Source organism: Lipotes vexillifer, unplaced genomic scaffold, assembly GCF_000442215.2.
Source record: "Lipotes vexillifer unplaced genomic scaffold, Lipotes_vexillifer_v1.1 scaffold138, whole genome shotgun sequence".
NCBI lineage: Eukaryota > Metazoa > Chordata > Mammalia > Artiodactyla > Lipotidae > Lipotes > Lipotes vexillifer.
In genome coordinates this window covers 2,347,393-2,372,113 of record NW_006797971.1, presented here as the reverse complement: position 1 = coordinate 2,372,113, position 24,721 = coordinate 2,347,393, and the positions used below count along the sequence as shown (strand labels likewise).

General features: G+C 39.3%; 1 protein-coding gene across 1 annotated transcript in view; it reads right to left on the bottom strand.

The window, feature by feature from the left end:
* Positions 1–203: 203 nt before the first annotated feature.
* The window catches only part of LANCL1 (LanC like glutathione S-transferase 1), a 42,474-nt gene continuing 17,956 nt past the window's right edge, over positions 204–24,721 (bottom strand). Inside the window, exons 4-10 of the mRNA XM_007470014.1 lie at positions 16,907–17,114; positions 7,380–7,515; positions 6,685–6,831; positions 4,253–4,435; positions 2,177–2,353; positions 891–963; positions 204–280 (exon numbers count right to left, since the gene is read on the bottom strand). Of these exons, the coding sequence (XP_007470076.1) occupies positions 204–280; positions 891–963; positions 2,177–2,353; positions 4,253–4,435; positions 6,685–6,831; positions 7,380–7,515; positions 16,907–17,114 (1,001 nt within the window). The remainder of the gene's footprint in view (positions 281–890; positions 964–2,176; positions 2,354–4,252; positions 4,436–6,684; positions 6,832–7,379; positions 7,516–16,906; positions 17,115–24,721) is intronic.

The following is a 24,721-nucleotide window of genomic DNA, read 5'->3' as shown; positions in this document are numbered from 1 at the left end:
TAGGATAAACTGAAGTTAATTTAGATTTCCCTGGATATTTTAAAATAAAAGTAAATAATAAAAAAAGGAACTGAATTAAAGACATATTCTGAAAAAAAAAAATCAACTAAATCAAGTACACAGTTTGACTCTATTGTTGCTTTAGCCCAGGTATGATATAAAGAAAGGCTCATGCAGTGAGTTGCACTGGGGGGACTTTCCTCTTACAGTTCAAATGCAGGAAACCTGGCTTTCGTGGGCACTAGGAGGTCAGCCAAGAAATAAATTGTTCCAGCCATTCCTGAAGGAAAAGAAAGAGGCACAAGTTATTACACCAAATGATGATGTATTATAGACTGGCTTCATTTTGTAGCATAAACGACATTATAATATTAATTTAAATGATTTAAATGAAGTGGGCACCTGTTTATATATGTTGCAGCTCATTAGACAAGATCACGAGTGAGAGGCTCAGCCTCTTTACCCAGGTGGAAGACAGGAGGGAAAGCGGAGCCAGACAAGTTCAAGGCATGGCCCTGCCATTTACCATATGTGAGCTCCTTCACCGTGGCCCCATTTACCTGTCTGAGCCTCAGGAACCTCATCTGTGACATGAGGATAATAATGTATATTTTTGCTGTGATGATTTATGATAACATCTGCAAAATGCCCAGCATGTGCCTGGCTCCATAAACAGTAGTCACCATAATAACTACTACTATTGGGTCCATGGTGGTCTGTGTGCTAACTGATTTTTAATACTGAGTTATTGTATTAGGAAATAAAGAAGCAGTTTAGGAAATAACTATGAAATTAATTTGTTGACAAAACTCAAATTAAGATACATTAATTACTAAGCAGAGAAGCAGATGCTGATATTATAAGGCAAATAAGTAACATGTGAAAAATACCTTCAAAGAGGGAGAAGGGGGTGTCTGGTGTTCTGCATCCATGTTCTCCATAATCTAAGCACCATTCAGCGAACTGAAAATGAGACCAAGTTAAATTACTGAAGTGATTTCTTCTAGAGACCCCTAAAAGTTGACAGAGATTGTCTCTAACATTTACTCTGAAAAGTCAAAAACTATCTTCAAGGCAGAGAAAGGGGCTGATGCAGAGAAATGGATGGTCTAAAAGAGAGTACGAATGAAGCATGGGAGGAATTTAATGAGCTGTCTGAGCCTCATCTCCAAGGTTATCAGAGAAGAAAGAAAGGAACAAAACCACCTTACATCTCCCAGCACTCTCCCAACCCCACCACAAATGCTGCTGAGAATTTAATGAGCTGTCTGAGCCTCATCTCCAAGGTTATCAGAGAAGAAAGAAAGGAACAAAACCACCTTACATCTCCCAGCACTCTCCCAACCCCCCCACAAATGCTGCTGAGTAGATTTATTTCCTTTAAAAAAAAAAAAAAAAGCTAATTCAACTGAATAGCTTTTTAAAATTTTAATTTTTGATTAAAAATTTTTTTCTTCCACAGCAAAACATTTAATGACACATGGGTAGTCTAAAGTTTTAAATAACCAACTAAGGCCGTCCTGTTTATAGAACTGCCCCACCAATGCCCTCTTCTCTCATTTTCTTTTCTTTTCCTTTTTTTAAAAATTTTTATTGGAGTATGGTTGCTTTACAATGTCGTGTTAGCCTCCACTGCACAACAAAATGAATCAGCCATACACATACAGATATCCCCTCCCTTTTGGACTTCCCTTCCATTTAGGTTACCACAGTGCATTAGGTAGAGTTCCCTGTGCTATACAGCGTGTTCCCATCAGTTGTCTATTTTATACATAGTATCAATAATGTATATGTGTCAATCCCAGTCTCCCAATTGCTCCCACCCCACCCCTTCCCCCCTTGGTACCCATACATTTGTTCTCTACGTCTGTGTCTCTATTTCTGCCTTGCAAATACGATCGTCTGTACCATTTTTCTAGATTCCACATATATGCGTTATTATATGATATTTGCTTTTCTCTTTCTGACTTACTTCACTCTGTATGACACTCTTCTAGGTCCATCCACATCTCTACAAATGACCAACTGAATAGCTTTTGAAGGTTTTTCTTAAAGTGTGTTTGTTCTATAGACTTACGGTTTAAAAAAATAAATGAATTAGATCAGATTAACTAGAGACCCTTCTACAGCCTCCTGGGCACAGGTGCGTGTTCTGTCCGGCCGTTCTGACTCCTACCTTGCAGGCCCTGTACAGGTACTTCGCATCCTGCGTGAGGTTGTACAGCGACAGGAAGGCGTAGGCATTCCCTGCGGCGCCGTGGCACAGCCCGTACCCCTTCTTCAGCAAGCCATACTGCCAGATCACATCAGCACACTGATAGGCATCATTGAGATACCGTTCCTCTTTGAACACCTGCAGAGTCAAGGGACATAGTTTTATTACAAGGGATAGAAAAGAAACCTCCACTGACCTCCCTTCCTGATAGGAGAGAAAGGGAGACAGGATAAGGGAGGAGACAGGGAGGTGCCTCGGCAAGAAAGGGTAGGAATACAGAGACAGAGAGATGTGTTATATCAGTGGGGACAAATTACAAGAATTCACTAGTTTTTTTTTTTTTTTTTAAATACATAACTGGGCATGACCTTGTCTGCACGGTGTAAGTTTTATATGTGTGTATGTTTGCGTATGTGGGTGTTATTGGTGCAGTAGCCTTATTTACTTGCAACTTGCTGTTATCATTAGTCAATTCCAAAGAATAAACACTGTCTTTTCTGTAACAATGATACCCTTCACTACTAGAAAGTTTCTTTATACACTGGAGAAGAAACTGCTTATCAAATTGATTACAAAAACTGATTTGATTATAAAACACTATACTTTTCAGAAAAATAGAGATACATCTTTACAATCTATTGTGGCCTCCTATATCTTGATCAAAGGTTTAAAAAATATTATTATTATTATTATTATTTTTGGCCACACTGCATGGCTTGTGGCATCTTAGTTCCCTGACCAGGGATGGAACCTGTGCCCCCTAGAGTGGAAGGATGGAGTCCCAACCACTGGACCGCTTGGGAATTCCTGACATTTTTAATAACTCATTGCAGTAGAGAGGTAGAATAAGACAGTTTTAAAAGTTTGTGCATCATATTTAACTTCCTGAAGGCAAAATCTGATATACTAAACGCTTACTTAGACCATGAGATGCCAGTCCCTATTTAGAGTCTCTAGATTTGTAATTTGTAGAACGGGCACCAATGAACATAGGTATCTTGGTTTACTTCCATTTTTTTCCCCCTCAAAGAAAAACCTTTTTTTCTTTGATTATGGCTCTGTCATAGCATGCTTTTTAGAAGTGATATTTGAATTTTTAAAATTATGGTAAAATACAGATATAAAAGTTACCATCTTAATCATTTAAAGTGGACCATTCAGTGGTATTAATTACATTCCCAATGTTGTATAACCATCACCATTATCTATTTCCAAAATTTTTTCAACATTCCAAACAGAAACTTCGTACCCATTAAGCAATAATTCTCACCCTCCCAGCCCCTATTCTACTCTCTGTGAATTTGCCTATGCTAGATACCTCATGTTAACCATCACATCATATAAGTGGAATCCTACAGTATTTGTCCTTTTGGATATGGCTGGCTTTGCTTGGCATAATGTTTACAAGATTCATGCATGTTGTAGTATGGATCAGAAGTTAATTCTTTTTTATGGCTAAATAATATTCCATTGTATATATACACCATATTTTGTCCATCCATTCATCTGTTGATGGACACTTGGATTGTTTCTACTTTTTGGCTACTGTGGATAATGCTGCTATGGAACACTGCTGTACAAGTATCTGTTTGAAACCTTGTTTTTACTTCTTTTGGGTATATATACCTAGGAGTGGAATTGCTGGATCATATGTTAATTCTGTTTCATTTTTTGAGGAACCGCCAAACTGCTTTCTACAGTAGCTTTAGCATTTTACATCCCACCAGCAATGCCCAAGGAGATTCTTTCTATTTTTAATTGAGCTCCTGGGATATTTATCTTGGCTCTGCCACTGATGCTAATCTTGGCTACTCTACCTGTCCATGAAGCAGTCCCCTGTTCTATGAAATGATGTGTGCTGTGGTACAGATGGATACTGTGAAAATGAATTATAATTCATACAGCAAAGTGATTTTAGGTCCAACAAATGGTTTGGCTATATATTGTTCAAGAATTATACAGAAAACTAATTTTAAATTATAGAATTTTATATTATGTTTTCCAATTTATTTCTAAAAACGAGAAAATTCACGGTACCTTATAGGCCTGAATGAGCATGTAGATTACCCCAGGAGAACCGTGGCACCAATGGACTAGCAGATCCCGAGTATCGTCCACACAAGGAGGGTAATTGCCGGAAGGGAATTTCAGCTGGCAGACATAGTCTACACTGGGCTTGACCAAACTATGTAACTTCCCATGGCTGACTTGAAGGCTGGGCTAAAAACAAGAAAGGGAATTATCAATTCTGCGGAAACAAACAGACCTTCCTAAGGCTCAGGGATGAGTTTTGAATAAGAAGGAAAACATGACCAAAATGAACTGAAAGTCATTAAGAGGTTCTGGATTCCACCCAATTCTTTTACCTATTGGTCCAAACTAAAATTAGGCTATCAGTTAATACTTGGAGCCTTATGTGCGTATTATTTTTCGATATTTATTGTTATCTATATACATATGAATAATTTTCCAAAGCCAATGCTTAAGAATGTGAGTGTGTAAGTTTCCTAAGGTTCTGATACCTTAAATACACTTTAAAGACCACAAAGAGATGCATTAGACAAACCAGGCACAACTTGCATTTAGAGAAGTGATAGGTGATATTTCCAATAGGAGAGGATGCTAACAAGTTGGGAGACCTGGGATCTAGATCCCGAATTGGTGTGACTCTAGATTAAGCCTTTCTGCAAAAGATTTGGGGCTGATACTTATGAAGGATTATTGTGATACAACAATGTATGGATTTATAGGACTCGTTGCCATATGGCATATGAGCCTTCATTTTTGATACAATTTTTAGTTTCTCCTTTTGGTCCTGGTCTTAATTCAATGCACCTCACACTTCTTTAAACAACAAATTCAGTCTTGTCTTTGCCAGGCAGGGGGCGAGCACCTGGGATGAGAGGGAGGGCAGTGCTGTGAAGCACAGGCAGAGGCGGCAGGGAACGAGGAGATACCGACCATAAGGCGCTCACAGATACTGAACACGCAACGAAGTTCTTTAGGGCACATTTAGATTTCACTTTAAAATGCTAGAGTTGAATGACTGGATTCTCCTCAAACTTGGAGGTTATCCAAAATGGCCTAAAAATAATGTTTTATGTTGATACATAGGCACCTACCAGAATGCACTTTTAGGATTAAAAATTAAACCATTTCAAACAGATAATTATGTGCAAATGGAAAATTCAATACTTGGGTTTCCAGGTTTCTTACTACAACCAACACATGGAGGCAGAGGGTAAGACACCTGGTGATCTGCTTCAAAGAAAGGTCATGAGGCCATCCAGTCATTAACATGTATGATTCTAATTCACCTTGAAACTTCAAGGTTTTTCTTTCTTCTTTCCCGAAAACTTTCAAGAATCTATATTTACTTCTGGAAATAGACAGCCAACGAGGGAGTGTGCCAGAAAAGTAAAGGAATTTAAGTCTGAATTGTCAAAACCCCTAATTATAAAACTCTGAATTGAGAAGTGCAGAATAAATACAAGAGTTGGTCTCCTACTGCCACTAACATTCAAAGAGTGACTCTGCATTGAAAAGCAATAATAATCCTGTTTTTCTGGTTTGTTGGCCTTGTTTAGTTATAGGGAGAGGATAGGTCTGATGTTGATTTTGCATTATTATAGCCAGCTACTCAACCAGCTATTGGTATTTATATCCAACCACTCTTGTAGAACATATCAATGAAACACTTTTCTTTATGCCACATTGTACTTTGAGAAGTTGAAGGGGGCACCTTTACCATCGTTAAGAATTCAATATTCTTTTACCATGAATTCTTATTGTTACACAAAGTGCCGATTTCTCCTTAAGGAGAGTTAAACAAGCCCCTGGAAATGATGCTGTCATGAGAAGCCCTCTTCTGACCTCCCTTTCCAGGTTATGCTTGATGCAGTAAACTCTATTGGCTTTGGCTGATGTCCCCCAATAGTTTTAGATCCGAGGAACCACTGAGCATGGCATATTCAGCTATTTTGCAGGTAAGTTACACAAAATCCACTGCAGAGGCTCCTTAGTTTTGCTCTCTAACTGAGCTTTAGGCAGCATATTCTCCTTTGTTTTCTACTGATTTGGTTCTTACTCCTGAAATTTGTTTCAATGGGTTGTGCCTTATAGTGTGGAATAATACTAATTCAAGGCATCTGCTGAAAGAGAAGAGCAGAGCAGAAGGCACTTCATCTAAAAGAATAGGTCAAAACACTTTAGTCTGCACAAGAGGCAGGAGGTGGGCAAGTGTGCTCACCTACAAATCAATCATCTCAAAGCACACTGGCTGGCTTTTACGTTTACACACTTTAAATGCACTTTCACAAGCCCTGTCCCTGTTTACCTAGGCCAGGTGATTACCAGGAGAGTGATGCAGTGGTTGGCAGAATGAAAAAATAAAGCTGGAGCACCTGTCTTCTCACCCTAGATAGTATAGTCAGGAATCACATTCTAGCTCCATCATCATCCCCTCTTACCTGCATCAGGTAGTAATAAATTCCTGCCAGGCCATGAGCGGCCCCCACGTAATATTCTTGGTACCATTCATACAACAGTGGAGTCTTTCCTGTGAAGTTTCTCTTTCTAGCTAGGTCTTCTCCAGAGGTTAAGACTGTTTCACAAATCTGCAGGGAGAAATTGACCGAAATAAGGAAAGAATTAGAATGGCACCAAGGAACTTTTTGCTAAGAGGTACTGGAGAACATGGCAAATTCGACACCACCTGATGGCCATGGACGGGCACAGTTTGATTCTGTACTCAGAGAAGCACATGGGATTATTCTGCCTAAAAGAGGGAGAGTCTGGAAGATTTTGAACTCTTTCTACTACAGCTCACAAGAATTCACCTGTCAAAGGAAAGCAAAGCTCCTTCAGATACGAGAGGAACACCTGCACCTTGGAGGTGAAATCTGGCCCGTATTTTCCTCTGAATGGCCTCTAAACTCTCAAATGGAGCAGCTGGACTTCTTAGTCCAAGTCACTCTCTATACAGTTTCCAACAGCACTCCAAGTGAAGCTGCTGTTTCTCTGATCATGCCTGACCTTCAGAGGTTAAGATACACCTTACCTTCCAGCTACCTGGGATGTGCCAACCAGGGAAACAAAACCAGTAGTTTAGGCAGATAGTAGGTGGGATCCTAAAAAGACTCCAGAAAGCACAAAAACGCGGTACCTGCTGAATATGGCTTTGAGGAATCTTTTCCACTCCAAAGTTCTTATTCACAAAGAGAAGAGCACAGATGTAGCCCATTCGTCCATAGAGCATTTCATTTGGAGCATGGGGATCAATCTTATTTAGGTGAATTAGCCTGGGAATAAAAATACATGCTTAAGATAATGTAAAAGGGACCAGGTAGAGATATATACTTAAAAAATGATATGGGGCTTCCCTGGTGGCGCAGTGGTTGAGAGTCTGCCTGCCAATGCAGGGGACACGGGTTCGTGCCCCGGTCCGGGAAGATCCCACATGCCGCGGAGTGGCTGGGCCCGTGAGCCATGGCTGCTGAGCCTGTGCGTCTGGAGCCTGTGCTCCGCAACGGGAGAGGCCACAACAGTGAGAGGCCCGCGTACCGCCAAAAAAAAAAAAAAAAAAAGATATGTTTAAAACACACACAAATATATATATAGTTATATATATACACATATATGGAATTATTATATTATTTTAAATATATAATAATAAAATATATAAAATATAAATATTTAAATATACTTACATATTATAACCTATATATTATTATACTTTAAATACTAAGAGGGCTGGGCCAGACCACAAAGGGTAATAATCAGGGTTCAAAGATGAACCATCAACTACATTTCTTTTCTTCAGCCCACAATGGAACTGACAAATAAGAAGTCCAAAGAATGAAGGAATACATGAGTGTGGCTGGGACCACCTGCAGCCTCCCTAGCCCCTCATGGCGGCATGCTCTGAGACCAGCAGCCAAGACCTACTGGCTATTATAACATTCAGTCTGAGGAAAGGACTAAGTCAACACTCAAAGGGCCTATTTCCATAAAATGAAATGCCTGCTGCACCCCAGTTATCTCCTTGCTTGATTTATTTCTTAAATGTGTCATCTGGCCTAGCTGAAGTGTTTGTATAGCAGCCTGAGTTACCACAAACGGTAGCACATACCGACAAGCACAAAGGGATCAGTCTCCCAGCTCTTACTCCTTCTCTTTAGAAATAACCATGATTACCAATATCTTGTATATTCCTAGAACTATTGTATGCACATAGAAGAATACATATACTTATTTCCCCAAGTGTTTTGTGGCTTTGTTATTTAACAATACATCTCGACAACCATTCCTTAGCATCACATACAGAGTGATCTCATTCTTTATCACAGTTGTACAGTATTCCACTGAATGAATGTATTATAATTTATTAGCTCCCTATTGATAGACTCAGTTCAGCTTCTCAAAAAAAAAAAGTTGTTTTCGGTACTGGTTCCAGGTCAGGTGGAGTAATTAAGCATATGCCAACCTGCCTTTCCCAGTCAGTATATGTAGCTCCAAAACCTAGAGAGAATGTGTGAAGCTGCTACTGAGAACCCTGAAAACTAACCAGCAGCCAGCAGGATGGGGATGACCAGAATCTGAAGTACTGCCAAATCAGTGGTGAGCTTACCACATGTTCCCCTCTGGGATTTCCCTGGCCTGAACTCAGTGCCGCCTGAAACCTGGAAGTGGGCATCAAAGTGCTGACAGAGACAGTCCTGGAAAGAGCCCTTTAGTTTTTTGTTTTTTTTTTTGCGGTACATGGGCCTCTCACTGTCGTGGCCTCTCCCGTCGCGGAGCACAGGCTCCGGACGCGCAGGCTCAGCGGCCATGGCTCACGGGCCCAGCTGCTCCTCGGCATGTGGGATCTTCCCAGACCGGGGCACGAACCCGCGTCCCCTGCATCGGCAGGCGGACTCTCAACCACTGCGCCACCAGGGAAGCCCCAGCCCTTTAGTTTTATCTCAAGAAAGACCAGGAGGGGGAACTCTTAATATCAGAGAGAGTGGTAAAACACCTCATTTTTCTTTATTTTCATTTTTCTGTTGTTTCACTCCCTAGGCCACAAGCAATCTCATGGTGGCAGCAGAAGCCAAGGCAACAGGAGCCAAAACTCTGAGGGAGGGACCTATCCTCACTGACTGGAGGGGCTGTGGTCCCAGGGTTGAGGGGGCGAGGGAAGGCCCATTGCCTCACTTCTTCTAGCCTCCCCATCACTTGACCCCCAAGATGCAGGCACATTCGTGGGAAGTGTGTGCCTGAGTAGGATAACCAAAGCCTCAGATTTCTATCCAGAGAACCAACAAGGGAAGTACCAGGGAACCAGAAAGTAGGTGGAGCTCACAGAGGGATAAGAGCTCAGGGACGCAACTGTACTTATAGTCTGAACTCTGAGAAAGAACCTTTTTTTTTTTTTTTTTTTGGGTCAGTGGGGGGCAGGAAATATGATAGGTAGGGAAAATGTCCTTGCTATTCTACATTTTTCATCACATACATTTTTCATGAAATTTTGAAAGCACATCCCAATTATCCTTCAATTATTCTATAAATTCAATGTGAGACCATTTAAATTATTAAAACAATTTAATTTTTTGTGAAACTGGACAAAGTGATATTGGTATACTAAAAAAGGATGGGGGGTAGAGTCAGGGAATTTCTGGAAAAGAGTAGTGAGAGGACATTAGCCTTACCAAAAAAATGACCTTGTCACCGGGTAGCTTATGACATTAAACATGCTATTTAATCTCTATACTTTAAATTTCTCATCTATAAAATGAATGGTCCCTTCTGATTGAAAAATGTATTTTTAAAAGTAGTTACGTATAAACAATGCCTGTGTATGTATATTATGTAACTTTATATACTAAGAATGGTTAATAAGCATTTGAAGTATCAAAAATCGTATCCTTGGAGCGATTGGTTATATTTGAAGTATTCTAGTAAGGAATCAACATTCAGAGAGACTTGGCGCTTCAAATAACTTTATCAGAATTTACACCAGAGGATTTGATAATAAGTGTAGTAAGGAATGTTAGAAAATGGATTTCGTTGGTGGAATGAGTGGTGAAGATGGGTGGGACATTTGGGAGATGGTACAGGCTCTAGCACCGTTTGATGAGTAAGATCTAAGAAGGGTCAAAGGATGATGTGGCTTTCTCTGAGCCACAAGAACAGGGCAGAGGACTGGTGTGTGTGTGTGTGTGTGTGTGTGTGTGTGTGTGTGTGTGTGTGTGTGTGTGTGTGTCTTCTTCCTAATAAATGTTTGTACATTTGGTAGACTTTGGTTAACTGCTTGTGCCTTCATTTACTGAGTGGTAAGGTGATAGCTGAGAGGGTATATAGCCCCTACCTCTAATCTCTGGAGGCAACCAATATCTACAAACAAGAAAACAAAAACCTAACAGTTGCTACCACCAGGCTATACATCAGTAGGTAGGGAGTCCTAACTCTGAAAGGAAGGTACTTGTGAAAGAGAAAACAATCCTCCTCTCCCAACCCTTCCCTCCTCATTTCCACCAGCCTGTGGTGGGAGGGGAACACTTAGGCTTAAAAATGAAGAAGACGTGTTTAAATAAGCAGAATGAGATGATTTTAGTGAGTAAAAAGGGCTTACAGTTATGAAACAATGACTGAGAAAAAGTTATGAAAGCATCCTTAAGGGAACTTACTCCCCAACAGGAAAGAGGGGTTTGAAAAAGCTTAGCTGGTTGCAGTTACTGACAAAGTTAAATTTGTCCATATTATACCTCAACAAATGGAGGCATCTCAATCAAATTGGTTAAATATGCAAATGTTGGCTCATGCATTTTTCTCTATTACAAACACAGGCATCTAACTCACAGTGTAACAGTGGTTATGTTAGGAATAGGGACACAGTGGTCAGAGGTTGCTTTCAATTTTCTTGTAATACCTTGATTGACTTTTTCCCCCCAGTGCCAACAGAGTTATCTGGGTGGTTATGAACCATTTTTTTCTACTTCAATACCACACACACACACACAGACACACACACACACACACACACAAAATACCCCTAATATTTTTAAATAACTTAAAAACATTTATTAAGAAAAATTCTATTTTTTTCTCACACCAGAACTGGCAGCTCAGTAATGTTGACAGCTTAATAAAATCTGTTACTAGATACAAACTCAACTGTTGTAGTAAACAGAATGAACATCTCAGAGTTTTCATAAGAATTTATTATCGAGTTTTTTTTTTTTTTTTTTTTTTTTCTTGCGTTATGCGGGCCTCTCACTGTTGTGGCCTCTCCCATTTGCGGAGCACAGGCTCCGGACGCGCAGGCCCAGCGGCCATGGCTCACGGGCCCAGCCGCTCCGCGGCATGTGGGATCTTCCCGAAACGGGGCACGAACCCGCGTCTCCTGCAACGGCAGGCGGACTCTCAAGCACTGCGCCACCAGGGAAGCCCTATTATCGAGTTTTAATATGTGTATCAAACTGTATAGAATTTAGAGATAGAAAAGCACTCTTGATTTTTGTAAAGCGTATTGAAAGAACTATTCAAAGAGGGAAATGACTATCAATTTTTTAAACAAACACTGCTCTATGGGAGTTACTAAAAACAGTTATTGAATATTGCATTAACTCCAATGATGTTCTCACCTAAATAAAACGTGTTTGAACCACTGAATCAGAAAACACCGTTTCTTTATTTGCCAATGCTATGACCTGCATTACCACTAGGTGGCGATATATAATTAGCATACCAATTATTTTGCAACCAAATATATTTGCATCCGGGAAGTTGATAGCAGGTACCTTTCAAATACTCGAAAATAAAGTATTGTTCAGTGCATCTCATTATAATAATACTTAAGAAGGAAGTATTCCATTTTTTCTGGATTTAAATTCATTAAAACTCATTAGTTGCATGTATCTAACCCAGTGTTCATAGTGCACTATTTACAATAGCCAAGACATGGAAGCAACCAAGCAACCTAAGAGTCCAGTGACAGATGAATGGATAAAGAAGATGTGGTATATATACACAATGGAATACTACTCAGCCATAAAAGAGAATGAAATAATGCCATTTGCAGCAACATGGCAGGACGTAGAGATTATTATTATAAATGAAGTAAGTCAGACAGAGAAGGACAAATATGATATGATATCACTTATATATGGAATTTAAAAAAATGAAAAAATGAACTTATTTACAAAACAGAAACAGTCTCACAGACAGAGAAAACAAACTTATGGTTACCAAAGGGGAAAGGGTGGGGGGAGGGATTAATTAGGAGTTTGGGATTAAAATATACACCCTACTACATATAAAATAGATAATCAACAAGGACCTACTGGGTAGTCCAGGGAACTGTACCCAATATCTTATAATAACCTATAATAGAAAAGATTCTAAAAAAGAATATATATATATATTATATATATATATAACTGAATCACTTTATTGTACACCTGAAACACAATATTGTAAATCAACCGTATTTCAATAAACGTTAAAAACAAAGTCAGAAAGAGAAAGACAAAGGAAAAAAACTGTTGGTACGTTCCCTAAAAAAATAAAAAAACTTATTAGTTGGATCTGACAATTACTAAAAGCAGGACTTTAAATCCATGTTTTACATGCTATATTCTTAAGATAAAATGAAGAAATGGCAGCATTTATCAATCAAATGGTTATTTTATATGTTTTCAGAAACTCTCAAACCCATATCATTGCAGCTCCCATTTATTTGTTTTGCTATGTTGATATTAATATCAGCTGATCTTTAGAAGAGGCAAGTCACTGAAGGAAGAAAAAAGACATATAAAAACAGGATAATTCTGTTCCACTCCTAGCAATATTTCCCCAGGGTGTTACTGGGAGAGTTTTTGCCTTTTGTCATCAAAAGTTTGTAACTTTTTAAAAAGAAGTCCTTTTCTTACTCATCACACTACAAAAGAGACAGGGTATAACATTTTCTGACCAGAAAGCCAAAGTGCTTCATCACTCTTAAGTGCTGGCCCCAAAGCATGCTATATGCTATAGTCACTTAACTGGGTACAAAACAGGCAATGCTCTTTATTTGTGTAGTGACACCAACTATCTCTGTATAGAAGGAAGGGAGAAAACAGACAGTATAAATCAAGCAGTAGGAAGAACTAGTGCTATTTATTATCTTCCCCAACACGTGCTCCAGACAACTGCAGGACAATTTGGACATGCTCGCACACACATGCACACACACTCCTTCTGGGGAGTCACAGACCCCTCCAAGAAAAGTGTAATAAATGTTCTCTCCATGTTGAATGCAATTTGGGGGTTTTCTATATACCTCTGGAAGCCCTAAGATTCTCAAAATTCCAAAGCGAAGAACTCCTACCTTAGGGAAACTGATTTCTTTGGATTTCAGTTTGTCTAAGGATTAGACTTTCATTAATCCCAAAGGTCCTTCTGGTTTCTAAAACTCAAGATTATGATTCTGAAAGACCACTATATTAAGCAAATACAGGAATGGTAAGCTGAAATACTATGCTGGCAGTAGAGCACAACACAGACACCACATGGAGAATATGAGTGTCTGTGATATAAAAGGGCTGTGTGATATGAGGAAAAAGGTGAGGTAAAAAGTAAAACAAGGGCTTCCCTGGTGGCGCGGTGGTTGAGAGTCCACCTGCCGATGCAGGGGACGCGAGTTCGTGCCCCGGTCCGGGAAGATACCACGTGCCGTGGAGCGGCTGGGCCCGTGAGCCATGGCCGCTGAGCCTGCGCGTCCCGAGCCTGTGCTCCGCAACGGGAGAGGCCCGCGTACCGAAAAAAAAAAAAGTAAACAAGTAAGTAGGTTTATTAAATAATTGATGACATCAAGTAATGTAGGATTTCCTGAAATTGAACTGAAAAGACTTAGAAATTTTTCCCTTAAAAGGGAGGAGATGTGAAAGTAATTTACAAATAATTCTTTTTTTCTTTCTGGTCTGCCTTGAACTCTAGAAATCTAAAAAATTAAATCTTCATCCACAAACAGGCTATTTCCTATCATATTATCCACATTTTATATTTTTAACCTTAGCAAGTCTATAAATAAAATACTGTTGAAATGTAATAAAAAAAGATATAAATAAGAAAAACACCTTCAATACCAAGGTATCAAAAAACAAAAGAAATTTTAGTTTACTCTGTTAAGAGTGTTTTTTAATAAACCAGTATTAATATATGGTATTATTTCCCAAAGAGTGTTAGAACCACAGGCCTGAAGATGTCCTGAGGAAAAAGGGCTGCCTACATGACAAGCGTGGCAAATTCTGTTCCCTAGAGTCCCCTGGGTTTCCCCCAAGTATAAAAGCTACTGAACACTCTGAGCAGTCAGTAAAGGCACATATGTAACTTTGTTCAATTAGTGTTTCCGCACTGTGTCTGAATACACAACTCTTGTTTTCATTTAATACCTATTAACATTCTTCACATACCAAACTATTACTATTTGGCTGTACATATTTTGAGAGAGGCTGGCATTATATATAGACTATAAAGGCCACTACTATTTATTCTTATGAAAGTTAAGAGTGATTCATTGAATGAGACTTGCTTGTGAACCTCTAAAGCAGAGGGATCCTCAACAAATAAAATAGAAATGATAATGCTATTCTAACAGTAATTTATAAGAATGAATAGTGGGAATCAAAAACCATGGTCAACTCAGAGATGACCACTAATTAAAATGTTGCCAGACCCACTTAAAAAATGGGCTAAACTTTAACAGACACTTCACCAAAGAAGATATACAAATGGCAAATAAGTATATGAAAAGATGCCCCGAGACATATGTCATCAGAGAAATGCAAATTAAGCTAACAGTGAGATACGAGTACACATCTATTAAAATGGCCAAAATCTGGAACACTGACAACACCAAATGCTGACAAAGATGTGGAGCAACAGGAACTCTCATTCACTGCTGCTGGGAATGCAAAATAGCACAGCCACTTTTGAAGACAGTTTGTAAGTTTCTCTTAAAACTAAATATAGTCTTACCATACAGTCCAGCAGTCATGCTCCTTGGTATTTACCAGGAAGAGCTGGAAACTTATGTCCACACAAAAACCTGCAAATGGATGTTTTTAACAGCTTTGTTTATAACTGCCGAAACTTGGAAGAAACTAAGGTGTCCTTCAGTAGGTGAATGAATACATAAACTGTGGTACATCCAGACAATGGAATATTATTCAGCTCTAAAAAAAAATGAGCTATCAAGCCATGAAAAGACATGGAGAAATCTAAATGCATATTACTAAGTGAAAGAAGCCAATCTGAAAAGGCTACATACTATACGATTCCAACTCTGTGACATTCTGGGAAAGACAAAACTGTGGAGACAGTAAAAAGACCAGTAGTTGCCAGGGGTTAGGAAGAAGAGAGGAGGGATTAATAGGCAGAGCGCAGAAGATTTTTAGAGCAGTGAAACTACTCTGTATGATACTATAATGTTGGATACATGTCATTACACATTTATCCAAACCCATGAAATGTACAGTGCCAAGAGTGAACTACAGACTTTGGGTGATTATAATGTGTCAATGCAGGTTTGTCGATTGCAGCAAGTGTACTCTGGTGGAGGATGTTGATAACAGGGGAGGCTATGCATGTGTGGGTCATGGGGTATATGGGAAATCTCTGTACCTTCCTCTCAGTTTTGCTGTGAATTGAAAACTGCTCTAAAACAAGTCTATTAAACAACAAAACAAAGAAATCTCTGCTGTAATTGCAACTATCTGCATGTTAGCATACTTATGGGGAGCCTAATAGCACGGCATGAAGACTTGCATGGCAGCCAGATTTCTTAGTAGAATTCTGAAAGAGTGTTCAATAAACTCTACTAAAGCAAAAACTGTAGTATATTTGTACAAAAGTTTCATAATTCTTCATGATTCACAAAATTCTAGTGGGTTGCCCTGATTTACATTAAAAATGAAAATCTGGATTTGCATGTCATTTGCCTGTAAGCAAAGCAGTTTTGACTCTGTGTCCCCTTCGGAGGCCTCTCCCAGCCCACTGCAGCACGTGCACCATGTTTCTTCAAATTATTGATCCTGGATAGCACCCTGGATTAGTAATCACATGATTAGGCTTTTGATCTCATTTATGCTAAGGAACTGATGTTTGATCTGGAACATGTCAGTGTCATTATATATTTTTTTTATTTTAATTTTTAAATTTATTTATTTTTTGGCTGTGTTGGGTATTCCTTGCTGCACGTGGGCTTTCTCTAGTTGTGGCGAGTGGAGACTACTCTTGGTTGCAGTGCGCGGGCTTCTCATTGTGGTGGCTTCTCCTGTTGCGGAGCACGGGCTCTAGGGCGTGCGGGCTTCAGTAGTTGTGGCTTGTGGACTCTAGAGCTCAGGCTCAGTAGTTGTGGCACATGGGCTTAGTTGCTCCTCAGCATGTGGGATCTTCCCGGACCAGGGCTCAAACCCGTGTCCCCGGCCTTGGCAGGCGAATTCTTAACCACTGCACCACCAGGGAAGCCCAGTGTCATTATACCTTGCAATAAAACAAGGATTATAATGGTTGTTCCTTAACTACAACTCAGGAATAATGTGATTGATCAAATGACAGAAGTAAGATTTACTGCTGAGAGAAAACTAAATTCAATAATGTGTTCTTTTGCTAACACACACAGAATTAAGGCATAATGTTTAGATAACAATTCTCAGAAAGAAACATGATTACCGGGTGAGGTAGTCTTCTGCCCGCTTCTCATTGTTCATCTTGTGATGCACCACAGCAGCCACTGCCAGGGGACCCCCATCCCCACAAAGGAAGGTGATGGAATGCTTGGTCAAACAGTTCAGACTTTGCTTTACATAGTCATGTGCCTTCTGCAGGTAGCTAGGGTCCCCAAACACATCATAGAGGTGTAAGTAAAGCACAGCAATACCTGAAAAGCAAAAAGAAAATCATGTGCAGATGAGGAAAGAGCAGTTGACTGTATTATTTTGGTGTACTGTCTACTCAGCAGTGTTGATTTTTGATAAGCTATAACAAATACATAAATTATCTGGAAGTTCAGATGACCTTAGTCTAGACTCAGCTTTATTACTAAGCAGCTCTAAGAACAGTAGGCAGACACTTCCTTGTTCTCAGTTTCCTCATCATTACAACTCTAAATTAAAATAGGAACTCTAGGAACTCTAAACCCAAGTTTAATATTAATCCTTGTTGCACTCTTGGCTATTGTGCTGATGTATTCTTTTTGATGGTTAAAATGATAGGTAATCAACCTTTGGTAAATAATCACCTATTTATTTTACAAATAATAATTTACATAATAATAAACAAGAAATGTTTGTTCTTATGAGCTAAAGAAATTCAAAGACTAGAGAATGAAAAACTAGATTTTTCTTTATATAGAAGATCATTTTTTGCATGAGAAGACAGGTAGAGTAACCAAATCCTCTATCCCAGTATTGTTCCAGGCAGGGGATTATAAGAAAACTATTAAGTTATTTGAGATCTAAGAAAATGTATTCAGTTTCCCAATTTTTTTTTCACTGTTAAGGACCCAGCCACTTTAGGAACTATACTAGAAAAGCTGCCAATGCCTTTTGCTTTGGGCTTTACTTGACTTGCTTCTTATCCTACTCTTGAAACCTGCTATATGTAATTGAGGCCTTGTCTGCATGTCCTCATTCCAAATGCCTGTCACAGTAGATAGAGCCTTTCCTCTGAAGCTGACTAGTCTCAGGGCAGACTCAAGGATGTGGGGTAGGGAGCCTGCTTTCCTGCAGCATTTCCAGAAACTCATTTCTCCCCTTAAAGTACATTTTCCATCTCATTTACCAGTTTTAGAAGACACAGAACCTCTGTCTAAATCTAAATTAACAGAGCCAATCTCTTTATGGATTTCAATGCAGTAAAAATGCAGTTTGCAAAATTACTTTTCACTGTACTGAGAACAATTTTAAATTTAGATAGTTTTCTTATCTTGCATGGGTAATTTCCAAAGCTTTGTGCTATAGACAATTCAATTTCACATGTATATTAAGGCCACATTTTCATTTTCTGCCAAAGTTAATAACCTTGTCTACTCTTTCAGAGTGACTTGGTATTAGTAATTCTACAAGCTGCTGATCAGATGTACAATACTTAAGCTTTGTAGACATAAGTGTACAAAACCTGTACGTGGGTAAGAAAAAAATTCTGCTTTTCACAAATGATCAATGTCAAGAGCTTCTTCTAGAATTAGGTCCTTAATAGGCTTCATCTCCATCCATACCAGGCATCTGCAGGCAATCCGTTTAAATTGTTACCCTTTCATTTTGCCCTCCTGTTCCCATCACTGCCTGTACTCCCCTAATTAAGTCATGTAGGCACCGAGGCCAGATAATGACATGACTGAGATCTGAGAAAATAAAAAGTGATTAAATACAAGCCCAATGATGGTTTTCCTTTTCAGACCTTTGTCTCTTATTATCAACAATTCCTCTTGGCCTAAACACTTAACAAACAAAACCCATTAAGGTGTGCAATTTTAAGGTTTGATGCATTTCTCATGAAAAACAGGTAATCATTTCTCAAGTCTCACAATATTTCATTTAGATGAAATTTTTTTTTTTTCTTTTTGATCAGCAGAGAATTAGCTTTCCATCACCTCAGGTTCTGTTTCTCTCTGTCTTTTCATTCTGGGCCTCTGTGTCTGCATATTTTGATTAAGCAGTCTTCTGTAGGTTGTAGTTTACAGTGCCTACCTTCTTCCCTGCTACAGGACACTAAAGGATGAAAAGGGTTTCAAGTGAGGAGTGCTGCTGCCAATCAGAAAAATCCTCCTGGACAACGTTATTACAAATCAGTCTAGGTCAGGAAAATAAGACAAAATGCCTAAGTCAAAGACATTTAATGCCTCATCAATATTGTATACCTCAGGTGGCCTAATTTAATAATAGAAAAAATGGGGGAATTGCCTGTGACCAAATATCCTGAACTTGATTCTTATGATCTTCTAACCTTTGACAATATTCACGCATATAACAACACCTTTGCATAAATACTGAAGGCTGAGCAATAATTGGCAAGGTGGGAAATAAAAACAACTTCAAGGGCTCTGCAGGGTAAACTCATCCAGTCCTTATGTGTACTCACAACTGTGGCCTCAGTCCATGCTTTTAAAAACTCTTTTCAAAATGTAATTTTTCAAAATAAAGTTGTCCTTCATGGAAGAAGTCAAACAGTACTATAAGGCTTAATATGTATGCATTTGCAGTCTCCTGCCCAGTCTATTCCTGTCTCCCAGAAGCAACCACTTTCAATCATTTTATCTATTTCCTCTAATATCTGCCTCCATATTTCTAATAATATGCTATGTACTTTCTCTTGATTTTTCTTTATCAGTTATTTTTGACTCACATCCCACTCTGGAAGATAAGGATTTAGCTCTTATAATAGACACTGCTAAGTGGTCCCCCCAAATCTATCTCCCTCTTCTCTAAACAATACTTCCCTGGATTTTAGCTAGGCACATGGCGGCCCAGAACAGTCTCCTTTGCAGATGGGTATGGCCATGTGCATGGGTAAGTTCTGACCAATAAGACACAGTGGGAATAATGGGGGTAAATTCAGAAAATGTTCTTGAAGGGAGGGGACCTGCCATTTCTTCCTTCCTGGCTGGAATGCAGATGTGATGGTGTAGCTGGAGCAGCCATTTTAGACCATGAAGTGGCAGCTCTGTGATGAGGATGGTAAAGCATCAAGATCAAAGAAGCTTAGAACCCAAAGGACTGTGAAGCTGCTACACACTGATTGCCTTACACAAGACAGAAATTCTGTTGTGTTAAAGCCACTGTTATTTTTGGTGCATTCCCCTTATGCTAGTAAGCCTACTCCTAAAGAATACAGCTCTCTTCAAAGCTGGGGAGGTAGGCTGAAAGTAGACCACATAGGGTCTTGTAAACCAGCTCAGGATTTCTGGTTTTATTTGAAAAGCACCATTCAAGAGCATAATTAAATTTGTGTTTTTAAGAGTTCACCGTAATTGAACTGTAGGGTTTGGAAAAGAGTATATGGCACAGTGGATGCAGGAGGAGCAATTTCAGAAGGATAGTTCAGGAGCACAGGCGAGAGACAAGAGTAGCTGCAGCAGAGATGACGTGAGACTGAACTGGAAAGATACTTGTCTTGGAAGGTAAAAGTCAACAGAACCTGGTGGGGAACGACTGAGAGGGAAATATCAAGATGACTCCCAGATGCCTAACTTCAACAGCTAGATGGGCAATGGTGCCATCCTCTGAGATGGCAAACACCTCTAGGGGAGGGCCAGGTTTGGGAGGGAAGATTACAGTTGTATCCATTCATAAACTCACCTCCAAATACGATTCCAGTCCCTAAAGGACATTTAATATAATGAGAAAGAATGTTTCTTACTGGCTTCTAGGATAACAACCATCAAAACTGGTTATGAGGCTCAATACAGGATGATGAACGGAGTTTAAACTTTTTAATGTGTTTTTTCTTTAATCACAGAATATGTTACTTAATCAAGAATATTCTTGGGCTTAAATTTGAGCAGCAGATAAAATGTCCTTCTATACTGTTTGCTAAGCAAAAGGTAGACTAATCAAGATTTGCTTCCTTCTTCTACCCCTTTCACCTCTTCTTCTAGACCAGAAAAGATTGAAATGAGATTTAAAATTGATTGAATTTAATTGTAAAAATATGCTCCAAATTGTTTTAGACTTTAGAATTATTTTGTTAAAAAAATGGAAGACCACCCTACCTTTTATGAATCTGGATGAAGTTTGACATTTTCATTGATATAAAATTTAAGTTAAATATTCTTCTATTTTTTAGCTGGTCCACTCCATGATAATGACTGTCACAAAGCCATGAAAACTCATGCTTTTGGTCTTAATTTTACTATCTTGTTAGATTTGCTCATATATATGACTTAAACATTCTGATATATTTAAAAAAGAAAATAATCCACCTGAAGAGAGAGATGCTGAGAAATCAGTAAAGCAAAATCGAATCCATTATTTTCCCATTAATTCTCAAGTTATTAAAGGTGACTTTATAATAAATATTTGGGATAATATCGTAATTCTGTTAAGTAATGAATACTTTCCTTCAGGAACAAGAGATTATTCCTACTCTGGATGATGTCTTACTTTATTTCCCAGAGGGTATTGGAAAGTTGTTATAGGGATATCATCTCTATTTTACATGCAAAACCAGACAAATTTAAGTAATATCAGTAAAGTACCATTTAGAATTAAGCATGCGAGTCCGTAATTGTTTTAGAAATGGTATGTTAATTCTGTAGTTATTCACAGCCTTGGAAGCTGACTTGGTGGAGAAGGAACAGACAAGTGGGCAGAGTATCCGCTCTATCCCAGGGGGAAAAAAAACACCATCAGGAAGTAGTTATGGGTGGGGTGTGGACTGAAAGGGGAGCTTCACTTGTGGGAAGCCCGAAATGGAGCAAATGCAGAGAGTACTCCCAGCACGTGGAATTATCTGAGCAAATCCACGTGGACAAGAAGACTAGAGGATGACCTGGTTAGTAAGGCTGGACTCCTTGGGGGGTTCAAATTATTAAAAACTAGACATAGAAATTTAGATCTGATGTTAATCGACTGTCAGTTTATGTAGAGGAGGAGTATTCAAAAACAGCATTTTTCAAAGATAAATTTGGCTGCATGTGTTAGTCCAGGTCCTCTAGGATGGGACTGAATATAAAGGACTTTATTAGGGACATATATAACATGAAGAGTACTGCAGGGCACCATAGCAGCAATTGCATGCTTTGGCTTGGAAGTGACCTCTTCTGGTCCAGGGGTTCCACCCGGGGCCCCTGGACCAGAAGAGGTGGCCTCATCTAACTACAGTGAAGTTGAGAGGTCTTGTCCTCCCGGGACCCCAGGAGAGGGACAACCCGATGTGGACGAGCACTAGAAGTGTCTGACACGGGGCCTGGCAGGGAGGTGGCAGAAAGACGGAGCCAAACCTTGGACAGGTCAGGTCTGAGATGTTCATTAGACATCCAAGTGAAGATGTCAAGTAGGCAGCTGGATATACAAGTCTGAGTTCGGGGAAGAGAGGCTGGACAAACGTCCTCCAAAAAATAAGAAAAGAACCTACTTATCTCCTGTGATCTCAGAGGCCGGTAGAAACCCAGGTATCTATTACTTTGACCTTATAACTCCTGGAGCCTGTTTGGTTGCTCAGAACTGCAGTGTCCAATGTGACAGATTCTAACCATAAGTATCTATAGAAACTTAAGTTAGTTAAAGGTAAACAGATTTAAAATTCAGTTTCTCAGTCATACTAGCCACATTTCAAATGCTTGATAGCCCACATGTGGCTAGTGACTGCTGTATGGACAGCAAAGAAACTATCCATCACAGCAGAATGGTCTAAGGACAGCACTGTTTTGAACACCAGGGACAGATGTCATTCTTTATAAGAAGTTCAGGATGTCTGGCACTGCCTCACAGCTCATCCTACGAATCTCTTGGTTTTGAAATGTTGAAAACTAATTTACTTGAAAGACAAAAACAAATAAAACTTTGCTGTAACAGGAATATGTCCTGGCTTTCAGTATGGAAGCTCTGAACCACATTTTTTCTATTCTGTTTATTTCTGTAGCTACAACTCTGGGAAGGGAGGGTAAATTGTTTAGGGACACTTCTAAATCTGCAGTTTCCTTACTCAGCTACTTATCCCCAGTAGTACTATAAATATAGCCAGCTGTTGAGAAGTAATTAATACTAAGCCTTTGGATTTCTGAGGGATCATTAGTCCTATTCATCTTGACCAATCAAGACCTCGATGCATCTCAAATGTCTATGGAGACGATACAAATCTCCACAGATGTATGAAGCTCTCAAAGCACTTCTCTGTAATTCTGCATTTTAGAGATTATTCCTTAACATTATTCACTTATTTAACCACCAGCCTACACTGATGTAAAAACCTTTGGTACTTCAGATCTGCAAGTTATTTCCTTGTAGGTTAGGTGCTTTTGAAGACTCTCTTCATGTACTCTGGTGGGAAAAAGCATGTTCAGATTATGGGTACTGCTGGAGCCACTAGAGATGTTCAGCTAATGCCCAAGAATGGGTCTTAATAGTTTTGAGTGATACGGAGACAAGAACTTCCTAAAGGCAGGGGCAAACTAAGTTTCAAATAAACTGTTCCCTAGTTGAAACTTTAAAGGCTCATCAATTACTTAATTTTTTTTTCCTTTCAGATTAATGGAAATATAAAAAATGAAAGTTTTCTCTGATTAACCCCATACATCATGATCACCTGCTTTTTAAGCAGGTTGGTACTTTCTAATGTGCTGTTCTGTAACTGTCTAAATTTTGTTTGTGTTTTGAGTGTGTGTGTTGAGTGTGTGTTTCCATTTCTTCAACTAAATGACAGGGTCTTCAGGGCAGGATTCCCATTCCTAGTCACTGTAGTTACTCTCCACAAAGCCTGGATGTAAACACTACACAGACTAGTGCATCCAGTCAGTCTTCAGATTAAAGCCAGGCACAGTGCTGGCTTTCCAAATACTCCAGTACTTTTAATACAGGTAATGTGGGGAGGAAACTAGTTGTGACTCCACACTTTTAATTTAATAATATTGTCCCAAACAAAGAAGTGGAAATGTAAATTAAGAAAGGCAAATGAGCACTCTGAAGATGTGTCTTCTTTTCTCTGTTATCTATTTCCAGAGCTAAATAGGAAAAGAGATTAAAATTTAAAAAAAGGAGATATATACTTTCCTCCTTCCTTCCCTCAGTGCCCTACAGTGTACTGCTTTGTAACTGTCAAATTAGGAAGAGCTCCTAGTCTTTTATTCAGACTACCATAACAGGTGATAACTCCTTCAGCATAGTAGTCATTAAGAAGCACGGGTTCAGGAATCACTACCTGGGATTGAAGCCTAGCTCTGCCACTTCCCAGCTGTGTGATCTTACCCCACTTACTAAACCTTTCTGTGCCTGAGCATCTTTATCTATAACATGAAAATAACAGTAGCTAGTCCACAGTTACTGTAAATCATTCTGATCAGTACAATAGTCCCTAGCACATAGTAACTACTCAATAAATGTCTAAACCCCACTAGACTGTGAATCTCCATGAGTGTTGAATGAGTCACTTTGTCTCATCACTGATGCCTGGTCTAAAGGGACAGAAAGTACAGAGGGAACCATATTCTTCCTCTTCCCATTTCCTGCCTCTCTCCTCCCTCACTGGCTCCTCAGACTGGGGAGGATTAGCAAAGTGTTCCCCATCTTGAGCTTTCTGGGAGTCTTCCCACATCAGGTGCTCTCTCTTCTCAATCCTGTTTCTCATGTCATAATCCATTCTTTGGCTGTCCAGATGTTCTTTGAGTCTAGGGAGGTAAATTCAAATCGGGTGCAAGAAGAAGGAAGCCCACTTTATGTCCAGGTCTAAACAGTATGCTCTTTATTCAGCTTTACCAGGTGTAAAGTGAATATTATGAGCCCTGTCTCATTTCTGAGTTCATGCTCAATTGCATCAGAGGTTGAAGGGAAA